Source organism: Chenopodium album, chromosome 25 (assembly GCF_948465745.1).
Source record: "Chenopodium album chromosome 25, dcCheAlbu1.1, whole genome shotgun sequence".
NCBI classification, from domain to species: domain Eukaryota; kingdom Viridiplantae; phylum Streptophyta; class Magnoliopsida; order Caryophyllales; family Amaranthaceae; genus Chenopodium; species Chenopodium album.
Genome location: NC_137858.1, coordinates 4,876,458 through 4,898,631, shown reverse-complemented (window position 1 = coordinate 4,898,631; position 22,174 = coordinate 4,876,458). Strand labels below are relative to the sequence as shown.

Genomic DNA, 22,174 nt, shown 5'->3' with positions numbered 1-22,174 from the left:
CTTTTTGTATAACGAAAATTGTTTGATAATGAAGTGATTAATTTTAAAATATACTAAGTATATTGTATGTCTTTGAATTGTGCATTTAAAGTGAATAATAATGTCGATGAGGATAATTTTGTCAATTTGGTACATTTCTAAGCGCGTTGAGCCAATTGACAAAAAATAAATAAATAAATAAATAAATAAATAAATAAAAAGTCAAAATTCAAGTCCTACCATAGAAGTGCATGCCATGCCAAATTCATGCTAGGTGTGGATACATTGATATAGCCATTTGCCAATTTGCAAAATTTTGGCATAACTACTCATAAATACGATTACCCCTTCGTCTACAAATAATAGTCCATCATAATTTTTATGATCCATTAGGCTAGTGCGTCATAAATGCTGATGTGTACATACTTTTATGCTTACAGAATTAACACCGTACTTTTTTAAAATTTGGATTTATGTACAACTAAGAGTTTAAGATACAATTTCATCATAGGATAAAAGTAACACCCTAGAATTCGGGGTATAATATAGTATGGAAAAACACAAAAATCAAGAAAAATATGACAAAAGTCGTTCACAACTCCATACTTGATCTGGCTTCATGCATGCAAATCTTACAAATTTAGCAGTAAAAACTCGAGTACGAGTAACAAACTAACTGCATCCAATTAATTCATCAAATTTCATGCACAAATTTCTCTCTCATATTCATATATAAATCAAGATTTTAATAGCTACTAGTCAGAATTTGCAGTTTTTTTGGGGAATGCTGATGAATTCAAGATTGTTTCATCTAATGATGGATAAGGTCAAATGAATTGCCTTTGCCAGCCTACAATTTAAAAGAAAATTTAAATTAAATTATTTAAATTTAATGATCAATGTCCAAGTTTCATGACCTTTGTCGTTGAATAATTTATATCTTTGAAATATAACAACCTAAATATTGAAGAAAATTAGAAAATAATACATTGTAGACTAAAGTACACAATGCAAGTACAATCTATGTATAAATGTCGTTGATCATTCTGATTTCTGAATGAGTCTTCAAGTTCCTTGACCATTGTCAATTGTCATTGATCGCAGCTTGATTTCTTTCCTTGTTTCTCCTTCAAATCAAACTCAAATGATTACTATAGATTGCATAGGTACCTTTGTCGTACCTAATAGTGTACTCGTACAAGTGTTTTCTAAGTTCTAAGGTTTTGTTCTTCTCGACTTCTTTTTTGTCGGACCTAATTTATATTTATTGAATTTTACATCATTTTACTAATTTTATTTGAACTGGATAATTTTTTTTTCTGTTGAGCTTTACTTATATTTGTCAATATATATTTAAGCGGCTGAGAAATAAATTTTTAAGATATGAAATTGACGGTCCAAAAATCTATTTAGTGGCATTAGTGAGAGGATACTCTAAAAAGGAAGATTGTCTCCGTCTCATTGCCAATAAATAGAGATGATCTATTTCCACATTAAGCTCATAAATTTTTCTTGTTTGTATTGATCAATAGCATTTCTAGAAATAATGAGGTAAAAAATCAAGATTACTTTTCAAGTAACGAATATCAAATTCTTTTATTTTATTTTCTGCAAAAAAAAAAAAGAATAAATAAATTGAATTTCTATTATGATAGATAATAAGGGCTTGTTCTGATTTACTGAACTGAGCTGAACTGAACTGAACTGAAATGAATAGAGCTGAGCTGAACTGAACGGAACTGAATAGAGCTGAAATAAATATTTTATGAGAGAAGGAAATTAGGAGTTGAACTGAATTAAACTTATTGGAGTTGAACTGAATTAAACTGATTGTAGCTGAACTAAACTATATTGAACTGAAATGTAATTAAGCTGAAGAGAATAAGCCCTAATAAGGATTAACTTTTATATTGTTAATTAAGGGATGATTTGTTACGTGTCTCACACAAAATTAATTGGTTGTCTAAACTGGTGTACCCATCACTTGCTAACCATGTGACAAATATTTTGTTGCTACAAAAATAATTTGCTACAATATTATTTTAAGAAATGTCTAATTATACAACAATATAATGCAAATATTATAATTTCTACCCAAGCAAATTATTAAAAGTTTCCTCTTTTGCATGTGCAGTGCTCCTCCATGTGCCAAGGCTATTCATTTCTTACTAATTTAATCTATTTCAGCATTGTCACTCGAAATATAAGCCCTTAATAGTGACATCACATACAATAATTCTATTTATATTATAGTAATAATTCTATTTATATTATTATACAAATGGTCTAAAATTATAAAACCTAACCTTAACAAAAAAAGTGCTCAATCCTAATAATACAACACTAAACCTTTCTGACATAACGTCATTTCAGAATTTATGCAAACAAATTGAATAATGTATTATGTATATCAACTAGTAGCAGATAAAATTCTAAATAATCAAATAGGTAAAATAGAATTAGAATCAATTCTCCTGCCGTCTTTTCCTTTTTCTTTATCTTTCTTTTTTCCCTTTTGGTTTATTTCTGTACTGGTTTATATATTTAGAGGTTTATTCATTATTTTATGCTCATAATTTTGGTGCAATTTGCATAGTTGTTGAGTCAATGAATGACATAATATGCCAACAAATTATAGTAATTTATGCTATACATGCAATCATACTACTATGGAGTATTATTTTCCCTTCAGCAAGGGCGATTATTGATGGAATAACTTATTCTTTAAATAATTGATATAACCTACGTTTCACAATTCCAATGCTCTCGATTTTAAATTATTTGTTCTTTTCTAAAACATTATTTTACTTTTTTTTTTTTTTTTTTTTTTTTTTTTTTGAAACCAAAGATTATTATACTTCGTATTACAGAAGGCCGGGATGTAAAAAATATTCAACGTTGGTGTAGATTATCATTTCGGTCCATTTTGTTCCTTATGACTTCAACAACTATGATATATAGTTATAAGCACACAATATTATGCATGTTTTATTTGATGTGCTAGCTAACTAATATAGTTAGATTATGGCCTATTCTCTTCAGCTTAATTTCAGTTCAGTTTAGTTTAGCTTAATTCAGTTCGTTTAGCTTAGTTCAGTTCAGTTCAGTTTCGCCTAGCTTAGTTTAGTTCAGCTCAATTCAGTTTAGTTTCTAATTTTCTTTTCTCATAAATAATTCAATTCAGTTCAGCTCAGCTTAGTTCAGTTCGGCTCACCTTAGTAATCAAAACCGACACTAATTCTTACATAGTATTACTCAAATCACAAAATCGAATCTTAAAAATTGTGTACATTGTTTTTATATATATATATCTTGTTTACTTGTCCTATTTTTTTTTTTTTTTTTTTTTGAAGACTGTTTACTTGTCCTATAAAACAAAAGAAATGTGCAACAATTTTACAAAATATTGATAATACTCCTAGCTACAAGTGAATGAGTACAAACTAAACAATTTAATTTGTAATCAACTCCACACAATTTTTTGTTTATTGATCATAGTCATAAGGAAAGTCATACAAATACACTATATAATATAATATTTACGTATTTACACCCGCCCGAGAGATATAATAATGTTTTTTTTTTAATTTTCTTCTACTATCATATTTTATGAATTTTGAATACACACACTCTCCACACGAAAGCAACGCTTCACCATGATAGATTTGATCTTATTCCAAATCATTAAAATCTAACATCAATTTTTTCTACGGTACCAATTCTTAAGCAAAAGTAATTAATAAGCATAGTATCAAAGATTATAAAAAAATAAAAAAAAAATGTATACAAATTAAAGATCGATATATCCAATAGTATGAGAGCATTGAACTTATGCTTTTAAGTTACTACAAGTACTAAAAAGCCCTTATCTGACTCAGCTCCAGCCATGCATGTCACAAGTTACATATGAACAAGATCAATTTAATTGCCTTATTTTCAAATAAAAGTAACAAAAACAATATCTTATGTAATTAATTTGGCCCTCCTCAGCTCAAAGTTCCATCATCTACCAACAAATTCTACAGGAATTATCCACTTCATATGTTGACTTAATTACATACATCATCCATAATCTTATTTTATGATTTATTAAATTAATAATAATAATAATTTTTTTTTTGACCCAATATAATAATAATAATTAGGAGAAGAGAATATGAAAAAGTTAGTGACTTTTTCTTCTTCTTTATTTCCTCTTCTCTCACTGCTGCCTGATTCCAATTTCACATTTATGGAACTAGAACCACCCTTCTTTTTCCTTAGCAATTAATCATATTACAAAATTAAAGGATAAGATGTAATGAAATTAGCGTTTAAGAAGGGTGAATTTAATTTTTATTTATTAAAGAAAAAGGTATATATTACGTGGTCCTTCAATTTTGAAAGATCCCATTCTCTAGAAGCTAAGGATTATTTATCCATCTCACTTTTAATTACAACATGAACTACTACTTCGTACTCCATTTATTAGCTAAGTACAATTATATACCGTTTTATCATTTTTAATTTACAAAAAGAGTAAGGAAATGTACTTCATTTGTTTCATACTCACTAATTACATGTCATGAGCTTTGAAAATTAACATGACGATACTTTTAATTCTATCATATAACAACAAATTCATCGACAAATCATATGATGGCAAATAAACGTTAATGCTATACAAATTGCGTTATCGTATATTCTTTTGAGAGAAATTACGTAATCATCTACGAGTACAAGTATAAAATGTACTACCGTAGTAATTAATGATAGTTAAGAAAAACTAAGAACGAACATTAAAAAGTTAATGACTTTAATCCTCTTTTTTTACCTTTTGTGTGTCCGTTTTTAACTTCTCCTAGAAGTATAAATTTATGCCTTTTTTCAAACATACAGTAAATATGCCAATGGACCCCATTTTAGAAAATAAATAAGTAAATAATAATCTCCCTCAATAAAGCACAAGTAATATGTTCATTGGATAAGATAATTTTTAACAAAATGTTCTCCAAGAGCCCATTACCTATCAACAAATTTATCCACTTTAGATTAGTACTGTACAATTTACTAGGATTTTTTATTTTTTTTTTTTATTTTAAAACATTTGGGATAAATTAATAATTACTGGCAATATATTACAGTATTTTAGACCACCCTTATTTGAAGCAAGTATGAATTCACCAAACCAAACCAAGCAGAAAAAGTTTGGTGAGACTTTCTTTTCTTCACTAACATTAATTAATCTTGTATATTAATTATTATATCCATTAATAAATGTAATAATGATACACATTATTTCTCATTTGTTTGTTGAAGGTAATAATAAAAATAATGTGAAGAAATGAAATGAAGAATCAAAAAAACTAAATAGCTTTTTACACGTGTCAAAGATGATGTAAAAAATAATGTTACTCCGAAGAAACTTAATTCAAAACGGATAAGCCTATTGACCCGCCTAATGACCCCATCATACTCCCCCCACCCTTTTCCTCTCCTATATATTTTCGGCTTCACCAAACACTTCCTCCTCATATCTTAAACTCACCCACAAAAAAATACTACAAACTCTAACTGAAAGAAAAAAAAAAAAATTGTTGAGAGAGAAAAAAATTTAATACAATGGAAGGAAGAAATATTAAGAATGGTAATACCAATAAGATATCGGGTTCTTCTCTACAATTAGAGAAGAACCCGATATCTCCACCACTAGAAGTCGAGGCTACACTTAAGAAGCTCGGCTTGGTGGCGTCTATAGCGGCCGGGGTTCAGTTTGGGTGGGCCCTACAGCTTTCCTTACTGACTCCGTACGTTCAACTCTTGGGCATTCCCCATACTTGGGCCGCATACATCTGGCTATGCGGCCCAATCTCTGGGATGATTGTCCAACCTTTGGTGGGGTATTATAGTGATCGGTGCACCTCCCGGTTCGGCCGACGTCGCCCCTTCATAGCCGTTGGGGCGGCTTTGGTGGCCGTGGCAGTGTTCTTGATTGGTTTTGCGGCCGATATTGGCCATGCGTCAGGGGACCCGAACGGGAACGTTGCGAAACCACGAGCCATTGCGGTGTTCGTGGTTGGGTTCTGGATCCTGGACGTGGCTAACAACACCCTGCAAGGTCCATGCAGGGCGTTGTTAGCCGATATGGCGGCCGGGAATCAAACCAAAACCCGGTACGCCAACGCCTTTTTTTCCTTCTTCATGGCCTTAGGGAACATAGGTGGTTACGCAGCCGGCTCATACAGCCGACTCTACACCGTGTTCCCTTTCACAAAAACAGCCGCATGTGACATCTACTGCGCCAATCTAAAATCCTGTTTTTTCATCTCCATCACTCTCCTCATCATCCTCACCATCCTCGCGCTCTCGGTTGTCCGAGAGCGCCAATTCTCCATCGACGAAATCCAAGAAGAGGAAGACTTAAAAAACGCAACCGGTGGATGCGCAAGACTCCCATTCTTCGGACAACTAATAGGCGCACTAAAAGACTTACCAAAACCAATGTTGATCCTTCTATTAGTAACCTGCCTAAATTGGATCGCGTGGTTTCCATTCTTGTTGTTCGACACCGATTGGATGGGCAAAGAAGTGTACGGTGGTAAAGTAGGTGAAGGAAAGGCGTATGACATGGGTGTTCACGCAGGTGCCTTAGGATTGATGATTAATTCGGTTGTTTTAGGAGTCATGTCACTTAGTATCGAAGGTTTGGCTCGCTTGGTAGGAGGCGCCAAAAGGTTATGGGGTATCGTTAATATTATTCTTGCCGTTTGTTTAGCAATGACGGTTTTGGTCACTAAGTCCGCCGAGCACTACCGTGACACTCACCATGTGGCGGGCTCTACCGTCCCGCCGCTACCGCCTTCCGGTGTTAAGGGTGGCGCGTTGGCTATTTTTGCCGTGCTTGGTATCCCTCTTGCGGTAAGTAGTTCAATATTATTTCATCATGCATCTTTATTATTATCATTATTATTTTATTTAATGTTTATTACCTTTACCTGAATTTGTTAAACAATAATTTATTTTCCTAGTTTAAATATTTGTTTCCATGTCCGTGAAATGTTTCTTGTTTTAACTTGGCTACGTTTTAATCGTTTTTAAGTGAATTAAAAGCAATTAAGTGTATGTATTATGGTTCTTTAATTATGGTACAATCAAACAAGAGAATATTAATTAGGTGAGTGATTATACTTTGAATATGGTGTGAAGTGTGATGACCAACTTGCCTTAATTTTCTTGTGATTATGTATTGAACTACGAGTCATTTAGTCCTAGAGAATGTCTTTGGTTTTGTTTTTAATTTCATTAGAATAAATTTTTTTTTTTTTTTTTTTTTTTTTTTATTTGCTACTACGTAATAGAATCTTGCAAGTAGGAATGAAACTGTAATAGCGCAATTTAAGGTTTTTTTACGGATCTTCACAATGTTTATCTTATTTTCTCACTAAAAAACAGTAAAGATAAAAGAATGTTTTTGTTTTTGACTTAGTCTAAAAACAAGATTAATGAAAACGGTAAAATTGTATAAATCTTTGTGGTAAAAATAAAATTAGGAGATTTTGTGGTGTACGGAATATACGTTACTTCATTATCAGATCATGTTATTCCATTTTATAACAAGATAAATCAACTATTTACTTGACATGAGTTCACTAAAAATATGCCACTTTTTACATCACTTGAAACAACCTTCTCTAAATTTAGTAAATTATAAAAATAAATAAATAAAAATAAAAAAAAAACAATATTTTTTTATATACATAATTTTTATAAAGTTAGTGTAAAATTATGATAAGCTGACTGGCTCCCTTCCATGCTAAGTTGTTAGCCAAAAGCAACACCGTCCACGCTCAAGAAGCAAGGGAAGATGGGCCAGTTTTTCTTTTGGACTAAAGTGTTAGTTTGAACCAAATTAATAAAATTTGAAAAGTCTTCCTTAATTTAGTAACAAACGCCTTTTGAAATAACTACTGTTTTTGTTCTTGGCAGTTTTTGCCTATAGTCTAACTTCAACTTGTAGCTTTTCTGGCTGTTTTCGCGTCCATTTGTTCATATGACAAAAACAAACATTTCTTTGAGTTTTGAATTGTCTTATACTTCAATGACAATTGAAACTGAATCTGAATCTTAAAGAATTTCAATTTATAGGACATTATTGTGGTAGTATTAGCTTAGATTAGTTGTCCATATCGCAATAATTTATTAACGGATCGATTTTTTAGTTTCTATTTGATGTAAAAAAGACCGATGGTGGATAAATATATATATGCTGACATCATCAGTGTTTTCCGTATAAGTTAAAAGAATAAATTGGTATTTCAGACTACGTGTGTGTATATGTGTTATTCCAGGCCATCTCAATGAAAATGACGTATGTGCTTTTAATTTTTTTACCTAAGAATTGCAATATTTGTGAAATTAAAGATTTAAATACGACAAATATTCTGAAGTAGGTGCAGTATATATGGTTATTATTTACCTATAATAAATTGAATTATTTGTGAATATTAATTGATATTTACATGTGAAAAGAAGAAGATGAGTTGACAATTTAAGAAGACTAGAGAAGTCATCAGATTAAGATCAAGTGATAATTTTCCATGGATTATTCTACTTGTTTCTTGTATTCAAAGATTAACTAAAAACATAGGTCCATAAAAATTAATGAATGAGTCATGAAATTATAATTAATTAAGAGCTTTTTGACCGTAGAGGTCAGGTAACTGGATATAGTTGTTGGGATGTTTGCTAAAACTCAACTGTCTACTTTTTTAATTTCTTGGCTTCAATCAAACCACATAAACAAAGGACGAATCTTATCCAATTTTAATCTATCCTATCACATATATTCCATGACTTTATGTTAAGCTCCTTCTGGTTCAAGCTGTCGAATTTTTTATTTTTATTTTTTTCGCTTGTGAACATTAAAGACATACTCCGTGTATATGTGTATGTATATGTATGTATTCGAGAATACTTATTAATTGTTGTCGTTACATGTATTTACAGATCACTTTCAGTATCCCCTTCGCCTTGGCATCAATCTTTTCAGCAAATTCCGGTGCAGGACAAGGTCTCTCTCTAGGAGTTCTTAACCTTGCAATCGTTGTACCACAGGTAATTTAATACTTTCATACAACATCATTTCAATTGCTTTGACCCATTCGATTTTAATTTATAACTACTATAACCACATATATTAAAACGTACACGTTTTATCCACGATTTCGATCAATTATGTTGTAAAATCAATCTCTAAGGACCCTACAATAAGTAACATATATATGGATATGCCACATACCAACTTCCATGAAATGATGACATAGACTTATATTAAATTTGATCTTTTGCTTTCGATATAGTTAGTCGGAAATTTCGGAGTAATTACATAAGAACTTATATTTCAAGTTATTAAGTTGTAAGCACCGACCAAAAATTAAAAGCGTACATTTTATATGATGGTGCATTTTTAAGAAACAAGGGTCAAGTTGAAATCACCAACTTTTTTCATATTTGAAGCAAAAGATAATTAAAGATGTCATGTATTTGTGGTACTACGTTAAGGCACTACTATAATCTGGTGAAAAGGGACTAAGCAAAATCAACAACTAACTAACGAGAATATTAACTTTTTTCGACGAAGAGTCTAATTTGGGTCAAATTTACAATTTTAAAATGAAACTGTTAGTCCAGTGTCATAATAAATTAGTATGAGAAAGTGTCATGCATACAAGATTTATCGACTAACTTTATTTCCTGAATGCGTGGTGAAAACAGATGTTTGTGTCGGTAACAAGCGGGCCGTGGGATGCATTGTTTGGTGGGGGTAATTTGCCAGCATTCGTGGTGGGAGCCGTAGCAGCAACTGCCAGTGCAATTCTTTCCTTTACATTGCTACCTTCTCCTCCTCCTGATGCCAAGATTGGAGGGTCCATGGGTGGCCATTAATAAATTAAAAAAAAAAAATTATAGATTTGAAAAGAAAAAATTAAAACAAAAAGAAAAAAAAAGTTAACTTGCCTCTGTAATTAGAGAGAAAAAAAAAAAATTGAATGAAGCTGTTAATTTTATGCATGCTTCATTCAAAATGTAATTTCTCTCTACCTTTTTTTTTTTTTTTTTTTTTTTTGGTGTAACTTTTGTGACTTGTTTTTGAGATGATTAAGGAAGTGTTAGAGAATGGGGGATTGGCAAGAAATTGCTGGGGTATAAATATTATCCCTCTTTGTAATTTTCAGTAACATTTGATAGTCAGAAATTGAAAAATCAAACAAAATGAGTTGCTCTCATTTTTCGATCTCTTGCATTGTTTACTCTAATCGTGATTTATTTTGATTTGAGGATATTATGGTTACCGCGATTAACCAAATTAATAAGTGAACAAATGAAGTTGTATATAGTATAATTATTTTTTACTTGATACAATTAACAAGCTAAGGTAGCCAAGAAAGTGTTATGTGACTATCACCATTTATTCATTTATTGTTTTGTTAGAATGTGACAATCACTAATTAATTGCCCAAGACAACAATGCAAGTTTGAAAGTCAAAAAATATATGCAAAGAAAGCAACTCTTACCCTAACAAGTAAAAGAACTAACTCATTTAATTTAGAACGAACTTGAATGTTTGAAATATGACTATACGAGTAATAAGTTGCATTATTCGACGATTCTAGTTTGAGTGTTTGAACATTATTGCCTATTTTACCCTTTATAAAATCATCCATTTATTATTTTGAACTTTGAAGCACACCCATTTAAAGGTTGATCTTGTTCAATCAGGCTCAATTAGGTTTTTAATATAAAGGAGAAATTCAGCACCCTATAACCTACTCCGTATATTATTACTCCTTATATCTCCCTTCACTATTATTCCATCCCTAATTATGGTAGTGATCAAACATAAAAAATCTATCACTTAACAAAATAAATAACGGGAAAAAGTTCTCGAGACATGTTCAATTGATATTCCATCATAGCATCACTGACTCACCGACGATTATGACTTTGCACACCATGATCATGATATTATCTTATTACCAAATTTAAATTTAAGATATTTTAAGCATGCACACTTAAAAATCTAATAAGATCACACATAACAAAAAATTTCCAATACTCCCGTATAATACATTAAATTTTTAATATTTTTTTATCCACATAAGCCATCAATGGAGAGGTATAACATAACATATTACTCCTCTTTACCTTATTTCTTCCGCTTCATCTAATCTAAAATAGTTTGTTTTACTCCGTAGGTAACGTTTGATTTCTTACCATAAAAACCTCAAATTAAGATACAAAATCCAAAATTTGACCAACATTTAATAATAATAAGGAAAATTATGAAGATAATACAAAACATAATTGGAAAGTCCAGCTATTCACATTGCAAAATGCAGATTCAATCAACCAATCCATTAAATTCATATCCAATTTCCATATATAAATCATATACTTTACAAAATTACTCTTATCCCACGTCATTAATTTTAACTTCCCAAAATTATGGACCATACTTTTTATATAAATACATCCAATTTTATCTCTTTTCTATCTCAAATTTCTTACACTAAATTCTCAAACACATTTTTATTGCTTCAAAAGTAATCTCATTTTTTCTTTGTATTCTTTGAGACTTTTTCTTCGTAAAAAAATTACAAAATTATGGATATAATTCAAGTGGAAAATCAAGAAAACGGGCCAAAAAAGGGTCCAGAAAGCCCAACATGGAAGTTAATATTGGTGGCATCAATTGGAGCAGGGGTCCAATTTGGTTGGGCCTTACAACTTTCTCTTTTAACCCCATATGTCCAATTACTAGGGGTCCCACATGTTTGGGCCTCATTCATATGGTTATGTGGCCCAATATCTGGTATGGTGGTCCAGCCCATTGTAGGGTATAGCAGTGATCGGCTGAAGTCAAAGTACGGTCGCCGGAAACCGTTCATCTTCACCGGAACAATATTGATATGTATCGCGGTGATGCTTATTGGGTTTGCAGCCGATATCGGGTTTAAGTTGGGTGATACACTTGATAAACCTACTAAACCTAGAGCTGTTGCTTTCTTTGTTCTTGGGTTTTGGATACTTGATATTGCCAATAACATGGTCCAGGTAACAATTTTTGTTAAATTTTTATTTTTGAGTATAATGTCATAAAAATTTGATTTTTATGTGATTTTTAAAGTTTTGAAATCAATTTTATCTATAGAAATACTTGTGTGGACCTGGTTCACAATAATATTATTGTGGACCCGAGGTTTATACACACGCAACTGACATTATATTGAATATAGTGACCTTTATTTTTAACATAGTAACTTTATTTTTAACATAGTAACCTTTATTAAAAGTTGTATAATGTTTAATACTATTGTGAACTTGAAGTACGACGTTATAACCCTAATTTTAACATAGTGACCTTTATTATTAATATTGACCTTATAAAATATTTTATTAAAAAAATTAACCTCTTATAGCCTATATATTACTAAAAAGACTTTTATTTTCAACATAGTGACCTTCATTTTATTATAGTGACTTTTTTTTTTTAATAAAACAATCATAGTTTCTCTAATGTTAGTGGTCCACAATAAATTAGTGTGAACCAGGTCCATTTAAGAATTTGTATTTTATCTATTGGTACATTTTTTGGTATAGTAATAAAGTGTGATTTGTCTAGTTTATTACTCCAATATTTAAGGTTAGGTTGAAAGGAAATAGATTAGATTAGATTAGATTATGTACAACTTGTTAAGGTGTTAAAATCATACAAGTATCGTTTCAAAAAAAAAAAAAAAAAAAAAAAAAAAAAAAAAAAAAAATCATACAAGTATTAATTTGGGTACATTTAATTTGGTGCTATTGGCCTATTGGGTACAGATGGATCTATATAACAAAGTTTTGGATGAGGATAGATTTAAATAAGTACTCGTATATTATTTCTTCAAAAAATAAAAAAAATAAAAAAAAATTGAACCTAATATAAATCGTACTCGTATAAAATTAATTCAAATAAAATAAAATTTAATGTTCATTATTCTTGTCGGCTCATAATTTATCAAGGTGTATGCAAAATAAGAGAAGATCTGATCCTCCCATCAACTTTGAGATATTCGAAAGGTACCAAATTGTGTTGTGTGCATATAATCCTTATAAATTGATGTTTGGCAAAATGGTGTTTGGTAAACTTTTGATATTGAAGGGTTTTACAATTGGAACCGTTTATTCTTCCCACCACTTTCACATCATCGAATCCATTTATTTGTAACAATCTTTTATGTTAGATAGATTCTCAAAATTCCTTCCACAAAAAAAGTGTTACTTTGTACAACTAAAATATTATATCATGAAATAGTTGTAAATCTTATTTGGAGGGCGGTGACCGATCACCTTTCATAATATCTATAATCCAATTTCTCAACATCTATATGTTTAGTTTTTTTTAAATAAAGTATATTAGGTACAAAATTTGATTAGTTGAATAATTGAATTGTATCTCGTAATTTATATATAACTTTTGCTCTAGTTTTTACCTAAAACATCTCAAATTTTTGATCTAGAAGTAATCATGAGACGATTATGTTACATTATTACTAACGTGTGACGTAGTGCAAACGTTATTGATGTGTAGAGAATGTCTATTGCTTTACTTAGGGGTTAGGTTAAAGGACCACGAGAGATGCTACATCACCATAATATTTGTTTTGTACAAAAAAAAAGGGTCTTTAGCTTTGCATATGTTCTTAGCTGATATGAAATATGACTGGTGCAAAGCATAGTTCAGTTGATCTAGAAATGATGAGATGATATTGTCATTCAACTAAATCATGTGAATTGTTCACATAAATATGGGTGGTCCTTTATATTAGTGGGTAAATATGTGATATAGATGTTTCCAGCTAACATGTACTTGGTATAAATATGACCAAAAAGGAAGAGAATATATGTCCATTACTAACATTTTAAGGACTACATACAAATACATCGTACATGATTAATCTTAATTTAGAAAGAAATAATAATTATGATGCTGATTTTTGCCTACATGTTAGGTAGAATTTATGAAATCAAAGGTTTTGACATTATTATAAACATGATGGAAGTGACATAATGTCGTAAAGTAATTATAATCTATCGAGGTCACCATATAATTTACGTGGTAAAAATCGAATTGGTAAAATAAGTTTATATCTGTAAAAGTAAATACTCGTATTCAGTTTGGTTTTAACACGATTATTATGTTTTTGTGTTGTAGGATCCCGCAAGAGCTTTTTTGGCGGATCTTTCAAGACACAACCACAGGCAAATGAGAAAAGCCAATGCATTCTTCTCATTCTTCATGGCTGTAGGCAACGTCTTAGGCTATGCAGCTGGATCTTTTAATCGCCTCTACAAGTTTCTCCCCTTCACCCTTAACAATGAATGTGAAATATATTGTGCCAACCTTAAAACATGCTTCTTCATCGACGTCGTCTTCCTACTCATCCTAGTCAGTCTAACCCTCTTCATGGTCCGAGAGCCCGAGTTCGAAATAAGATCCGAACATGAGGACCCGTTTTTTGTTCAAGTCAAGTCAACTATTCGTAATTTGGGCCGGCCCATGTTGATGCTCTTCCTAGTGACAGCCCTAAATTGGATTGCATGGTTCCCATACTTGTTATTTAATACTGATTGGGTTGGTAAGGAGATTTATGGGGGTAATCCTACTGGGCCAGATGCCCAAAAACATGTATATGATGACGGTGTTAGGATTGGGTCATTGGGCCTCATGTTGACTGCGGTTACTTTGGGCCTTATGTCATTGACTATTGATCCTTTGTCAAAAGTGCTTGGTGGTGCTAGGAGGCTTTGGGGGGTGGTCAACTTTGTCTTGGCAGTGGCGTTAGCGTTGACTGCCGCGGTCACAAAGATGGCTCAACACGCAAGGAGGTCGTCACCACCAGGGTCCCCACCGCCTCGTGGTGTCTTGGCCTTTACTTTGACTCTTTTTGCTGCCATGGGCATCCCACAAGCGGTATGTGTTACTTTTTTAAAAAGAATTCCTATAGCATATTATGTATAGTACTTATAATAATAATAAAAAAAGTAACATTTGGACCATTTTCGACACAGATTACCTTCAGCATTCCATTTGCTCTAGCATCAATGTTTTCCTCTGATTCCGGATCCGGCCATGGTGAGTTTCCTCAGCTAAATTACCACTATAACTTAGTTTTCAACTTTTGTTTATCTTCTTTACGTTGATATCTTGGATCACATATAATTACAACAAGAATCTATATTTTTCTAGGGCTTTCACTTGGAGTATTGAACTTGGCAATTGTCATACCTCAGGTAAAATTGATTTGTGGTTGCACATCTTACAATTATACAAGTATATCATATTATACACTCCAATACTCTCCATTCAATTCATTTCAATAAACTTGTTAAATATACCAAAATTGTTATGATAAAAGTCTTAAGTACAAATATATGTTGATCCGACATTCATTTTTCATAGCATGATCTATTATATACATAGAAGAAAGTTGATATATTTTTATGAAACAGTAGCACAATTACACAAATGTCATAAGATATAAATGTGCATAAGTACTAATAATACTAGCTGAAATCATATGATTTATAATATTGAAACAGATGTTCGTGTCACTGATAAGCGGACCGTGGGATCAACTGTTCGGAGGTGGTAATATCCCTGCATTTATGCTAGGAGTTGTGGCAGCATTCGTCGATGGAGTTCTTGCTTTCACGGTGCTTCCTCCTCCGAGTTCCAACAGTTAAATTGAGATCGAGACAGCGTTAACTATATACAGTTTAAGTTGCTGGACCTTAGTTATAAGTTAGTTTTTATCTTTTATTAAGTTGTATTTGTAGAAGATTAAGTTACTCTATATGGTTTTGGCTAAGTACTCAATTAGATTAATGGTTTATCAAGTCATCTATAGTAGTGCATTTGATTCATCACCTGATATTTTATTGTACTTAACTTAAGTATCCCTATCAAAATATATTTGAACTCATTCTTTTAATTGAAGTCATCTTATATAATAAGTTAATAACCCAAGTTCATATTACGGTTAGTTTAGATAAGTTTATATAGTTAATAAGTTGAATGTTTATACATTGCCACAATGGTTCCAAGTTCAGCCTACAACTTAAATAATTTCTTTTTTGAATTATTTTATTACCCAAGTTGATCAAAATTAATAATTTTTTGAGAAATAGATAATTTTAGGTCTGGATAAATAGATAAGTCTAAAAAAATTAATTTAGATAATGATAATCCAAATTTAATTTACTACTTAAATACTTTCCAATGATTATTGAAAAATAAGTTCAAGAAGTGAAATTTTGAAATAGCAATGCAAAAAGGTTTACCAAATTTGTTTTTATTAAAAAAAAGTGAATTACAAAATGAAAATATAGTACTTTAACCAAGTTGTTTTTCATCTCTCATTTGAAGATAAAAATGCACTACAATTGAGATCTTTTGAAGCTTGGATATCAGAAGTGGAAGCAAATTCTGTCCTTGTACGTTGATCTTGTAAGCAATTTACAAAGCATAATAGTTAAATAGTTGATGACTTTGATGTCACAAGAAAATAAAAGTAGGAAACCATAATTTAAAACACTAAACACCATCACATAAGGCTTAACATCAATGACAAACTACAACCATTGTAGAACATGTTAAGACACAAGGTATGCCTCTATGAAATCCAAACATCCAATTATAGGAATAGAAGCAATTTATTTACTAGTTGCTGAATAAAAGCATATAAAAGTAATTTTTAAATACACCCAAATCTTGAATGAGTAACTTCTCTGGAAGATAACCCTTAGATACAGTGCATGGAAAATTTGGATGGTACAAAAGTTGTATTATAGCTTTCAATTCATTCACCCACTTAACCTTCCGATAGGGAGAAGGATGTTCAAGAAGAAAGTTGCTGATTTCTATAAACTCTGCAGATTCAGTAGGTGCCGGAGGGAGGCGTAATTGGAAAAAAGTGATCTGTCCAGAAAGTCAGAATGCCTTAACCCCATCCACTTGATATTGACGTAGTCAACGTCGCTTACAGACAAATCTCAACCACCATGCAACCGAGGTACCTCCTTAGGTGGTGTATCCAGAAAGTCAAGAGCTCAAGATCACGGATATCCATATCAGTTGCTGCAACGATAGGCAAATCTGGTAGACATATCCTAAGATTCTTAAGGAACAAATAGCTAAACTTATCCCACTTGACGAGAATAATTAGAACATCATGGACTCAATAAAATTTCGGCATTATCTGAACATCAGGCTCTCCACCGCCACACAAGATAATGCTAGGAAATAATTGACAAAAATGGTCATCCTCTATCAAATGATCAAGTACAATCTTTAAGATCAAGAGGAGTCACTTGATAATTAAATTTATGTTAATATTATACTTTTCCATCATTATTTAACCTGTGATATTATTTTTGGAATAAATTAGTTAATATGATATGACATTTACATAAAACAAATAATATTAAATTTTTTTATGACGTGAAATTATTTATAAATTAACAAATTACGTGAAACATGTATGTATTATGTTGCACATGTTTAATTAACTGCTTTCGTATACGTGTTAACATCCCACTGAACAAACGTGATGTGTTTAGTGAAGATATCCTGTTTAATTAGTCAACTGAACATACTGTTGTAATATATCGTGAAATACGACACATTTGGTTTGCGTTTCGGTAAATTTCTAATATATTTACTCAAATATTGTTCAATATTGATTTGTACTATCTTCGTCTAAGAGCCACAAAAGCAGGTGATGAGACACATTTGGTCTGCGTTCGTTTTGGCATCTTTACTCATATATTGATCAATATTGATTAACATTTGTTTTGCAAATTTTATACTATCTTCGTTAGAGAGCCACAAGAACACGTTTGTTCTGCAAATTTTATACTATCTTTGTCAGAGAGCCACAAGAGCAGGTGATTAGAATTGATCTCAAGATCTCTTGGAATCGGGGGAGGAGCTTTAACAACTTGAGCTATCCTTCACTCTCACTAAAAACATATATAATTATTGGGTGGTTTATGATTCTCATCATGATTCACTTATGCGTTAATACTATTAACACTTACTCTACTTTACAATTACTTTAAAAAGTAAATAATAAAAACCAATTAATGTAAAGCTTCTCGAATAGGTGCTAAAAAAAGAAATGCGCGTATTAAAAGTGGAAGTTTGTTTGTAATAATCCTATTATGATGGAAGTAACCTTCGTACCTTAAAAAGTGAATGTTTATCCGAATAACACCTCAACAAAAACCCAAACAAAATAGTGGTTCAAAGTAGAAAAAAACACTCCTATAAAAAAGGAGTTATTACTAGGTTACATAGTGAGAATCATATTTGCACCAAAAAAATTAAAATAAAAAATAAAACATAGTGAAAATCATTTCTAAAACAAGATAATGTTAGTTTCACTCCCCTTAAAATGGAAACCATGTGAGTTTAATTTATCCAACTAATCCTTATCTATTTTCAGTACTAAGATGTCCGTGTTTATCTCCGTTATTACTTATTTTCACTCTGTCTCAAATATTATATATTTGGTTTACTTCTCTCTAGCTTGACACAATTCAATTGATAATAACCTTGTTAATATCACAATTCGTTACATTCTCTCTTCCTCATCTACATATATACCATTTAATCTACAAAAATTTCCCATACACCAGTTACACCAAATCAATCTACAACATCTATATTGTCTATAGCCAGCTAATAACTAACCAATACTTGCGTACATTCAATTTGTATCATACAAAATTACAACCTATATATTTTTTTGAAAACAAATTACAACCTATATAGTTTCATTAAATTTTTTTTTTTTTAATTTACCAAGTAAAATCAAATTAACTTGGTTAGAATGAGTTCATCAGATGAGCCACAGGCTGTTGAAAAACACATGCTAGTTGAACCAACACCCATATGGAAGCTCATAGCCGTGGCATCCATCGCGACGGGGGTGCAATTTGGATGGGCTCTACAACTCTCACTTCTCACCCCTTACGTCCAACTTCTTGGTGTTACACACACAATGTCGTCCTTGATATGGCTATGTGGTCCGGTTTCCGGGATCGTCGTGCAACCTACGGTTGGGTACACTAGTGATCGTTGCACCTCGAGGTTTGGACGTCGAAAGCCTTTTATTACTATTGGTACTACGTTGATCTGCCTGGCTGTGTTGTTGATTGGGTTCGCGGCTGACGTAGGCTATAGTTTTGGTGACAACCTTCAGAAAAAGACTAAGCCTAGAGCTGTTGTTCTTTTTGTTATTGGCTTTTGGATCCTTGATATTGCCAATAACATGGTTCAGGTTTGTCATTACAAATTTTTTATCATCAATTTTAAAGTTAATTTCGATTTTATTTTAATGCTGATCACAAAGTTATCAAAATCGAGATTCTATTAACTTTAAGAATCAAACATGTTAGATCATCACATTTGACGTGATTGATAAATTTACGACCATTTGTTAGACATCATCAACATTTTAATAATACAATTTCTAATCGATCTTGATTTGATACTTATTGTTCAGATTTCGATATATGTACCCAATGAGTAATTTACCTAGACGAAATAGATCATCAATTTAAAAAAGTATATATAATTGAGTTAGAATGCGCTAATTTAACTTATTTTATATCAACAAAAATATGTGAATGTGTCTAGTAATATACGCGATATTATGAACAATAATGTGTTTTTGAAATGATTATTGCAGGATCCAAGTAGAGCATTCTTGGCAGATTTATCAAAACATGATCATAGAAAGATGAGAATGGCAAATGGTTTCTTCTCATTTTTCATGGCAGTAGGTAATGTTTTAGGGTACGCGGCCGGATCAGCCTCAGGCTTGTACAAATTCCTCCCATTTACAAAGACGACTGCCTGTGACACATATTGTGCAAACCTCAAAACATGCTTCTTAATCGATATCGTTCTACTCGTAGCTGTAGTTGTGATTGCTCTTGTTGCCGTAAAGGAGCCTCCGGTTGAGAGAATTTTTGATGATCAAACCCCGTTTTTCATCCAAGTTAAGACCACCTTTAAGAGCCTTGGAAAGTCTATGTGGTGCCTATTCATTGTTACCGCCTTTAATTGGATTGCTTGGTTCCCTTTCTTGATGTTTAACACCGATTGGGTTGGTCTTGAGATCTACGGTGGTAATCCACAGGTAAATTTAATATTCCGACTTTAATTATAACACGTCTTTTTAAGGATATACATAATATAACACGTAAAGCATTTGTGTAACGTTACATTGGTGCTTTGTTATGTAGGGAAATGCCGGCGAAAAGAGATTATATGACATGGGAGTAAGGACAGGAGCATTAGGGCTAATGTTGACAGCATTGTCACTAGGATGCATGTCACTTTGCATAGATCCATTGTCAAAATTATTAAAGGGTGCTAGATACACATGGGGTCTTGTCAATTTTATCTTGGCTGCTTCTTTAGCTGGTACACTACCATTGACTAAAATGGCCGAAAAAGCTAGGAGACATAAGCCTCTTCATGCTGCTCCTTCTCCTAGCATCAAGAGTGGTACTTTGGCCCTCTTCGCCGCCACTGGTATTCCACAAGCTGTAAGTATTACTCCCTCCGTCCATAAAAATACTCTATATCACTTAACTTGGCTAAGTATTACATATATACTCTCTCTGTCTCGAAATATTAACCTTTATACTCGTTAACCTTGTAACAGGCTACCTATAGTATTCCATTTGCATTGGCATCAATGTACTCGTCTGACAATGGCGCTGGTCATGGTAAATTTATATTACTTGTCATCCTATAATTTCATAAGAAAACATCATTGAATTGAATGAATATATACCTTGGGATCGGACTAATTTTGTTAATTTCATTAATTTCCTCAGGGCTTTCACTAGGTTTGATGAATTTGGCAATTTGTGTACCACAGGCAAGTTACAATAACCCCTAAAATATATCGATATTGTTAATGAGTGCCTACACGGCTACACTTGTTGCATACAATGTACTCGTTGTATACAAGACCTACTAAAGCTGGACTAACTCGAATTTTCTCCCTATTGCAGATGTTTGTGTCATTAATAAGTGGACCATGGGATAAAATATTTGGAGGAGGGAACTTACCTGCATTTATGCTTGGCGCAGTCTCAGCAATGATCAGTGGAGTTTTAGCTCTTACTATCATACCTCCAACAGCTGGCAATGCTTAATTCATCCACTTTTTATTTTTTAATTTTTTTCATTTTTATTTTTATGTATTATTTTCTGGTTTAGTCCATTTTCATCCCTAATTAGGTTGAGGGTAATTCTCTCCTCTAGCTTAGTGGGGTAAATTTATTCACAAGGCAAAAATTACTTTTAACTGTGTACAGTAGAATCACTTACACAGACATTTTTTGTTTGTACTTGCTACCATTTTATGGTCTTAGCTTGATTACAATGAAATAAAAATAAAGATGAAGACTTTTTTGAGATTTTACTAAAATTTGTTCCAGTCATATATATTCAGTTTTGTAGCTTTTGATATCATTTATTAATTAGAGTAGTTACTACTTTTCAATCATGTTAAATTTCTGAAAAATGGAGGTTTATCCTAGACATTATTAACAATTGACAAGAGACAAATGTAAAAGAGAAAGGGTTTCAATTCCTTCCAACTACAACGATCATATCAACACTATATACGAAATATTATATTAGATGTGACATTTTAAACCTTATCACTTTTGTTTCAATTTAATTAGCAAGCTATTCTAATCAACAAAAATCACATTATGATAAATCATGATCAACTATGGTAGTTGAGAATAAATCAACGAATTGAAATCAAACAACTAAAAACTCATTTGTTCAAGCAAAATCTACAAAACTATCGGTTGGAAAACTTGTCATTGTGATACATGGTGTTCTTACTCTGAATTGAGAAGGATTTCAATGTATAAGCCATAATTATGTAGCTCCCATCCTAAATTTCTCAAAATCTTTAAATTTAGAATATTTGAATTAGAAATGATCACATTCCATAAGATTTTCACTGATGATAAGGTTTGAATCAAATATACTAATATAACATCTTTGAATTAGATTTAACATCTTCGAAATTCATACTTAATAATCTAAGTTTATATTTGATGTAGAAAAAA

The 22,174-nt window shown here is 31.7% G+C and overlaps 3 protein-coding genes across 3 annotated transcripts; all 3 read left to right on the top strand.

Moving 5' to 3' along the window:
• Positions 1–5,497: 5,497 nt before the first annotated feature.
• LOC145614420 (sucrose transport protein) lies at positions 5,498–10,252 on the top strand. The gene is made up of 3 exons (XM_081669475.1): positions 5,498–6,876; positions 8,965–9,072; positions 9,733–10,252. The coding sequence occupies exons 1-3, from the start codon at positions 5,581–5,583 to the stop codon at positions 9,901–9,903; spliced, it is 1,575 nt and encodes a 524-aa protein (XP_081525601.1). The 5' UTR covers positions 5,498–5,580; the 3' UTR covers positions 9,904–10,252.
• Positions 10,253–11,623: 1,371 nt separating this feature from the next.
• Positions 11,624–15,887, top strand: LOC145613061 (sucrose transport protein SUC2-like). Its single transcript, XM_081668120.1, has 5 exons — positions 11,624–12,073; positions 14,217–14,975; positions 15,074–15,137; positions 15,252–15,295; positions 15,605–15,887. Exons 1-5 carry the CDS (start codon positions 11,624–11,626, stop codon positions 15,746–15,748), a joined length of 1,461 nt encoding a protein of 486 aa, XP_081524246.1. The 3' UTR covers positions 15,749–15,887.
• Positions 15,888–18,936: 3,049 nt separating this feature from the next.
• Positions 18,937–21,481, top strand: LOC145613281 (sucrose transport protein SUC1-like). Its single transcript, XM_081668358.1, has 6 exons — positions 18,937–19,347; positions 19,759–20,211; positions 20,318–20,623; positions 20,743–20,806; positions 20,918–20,961; positions 21,098–21,481. Exons 1-6 carry the CDS (start codon positions 18,937–18,939, stop codon positions 21,239–21,241), a joined length of 1,422 nt encoding a protein of 473 aa, XP_081524484.1. The 3' UTR covers positions 21,242–21,481.
• The last annotated feature ends 693 nt before the right edge of the window (positions 21,482–22,174 follow it).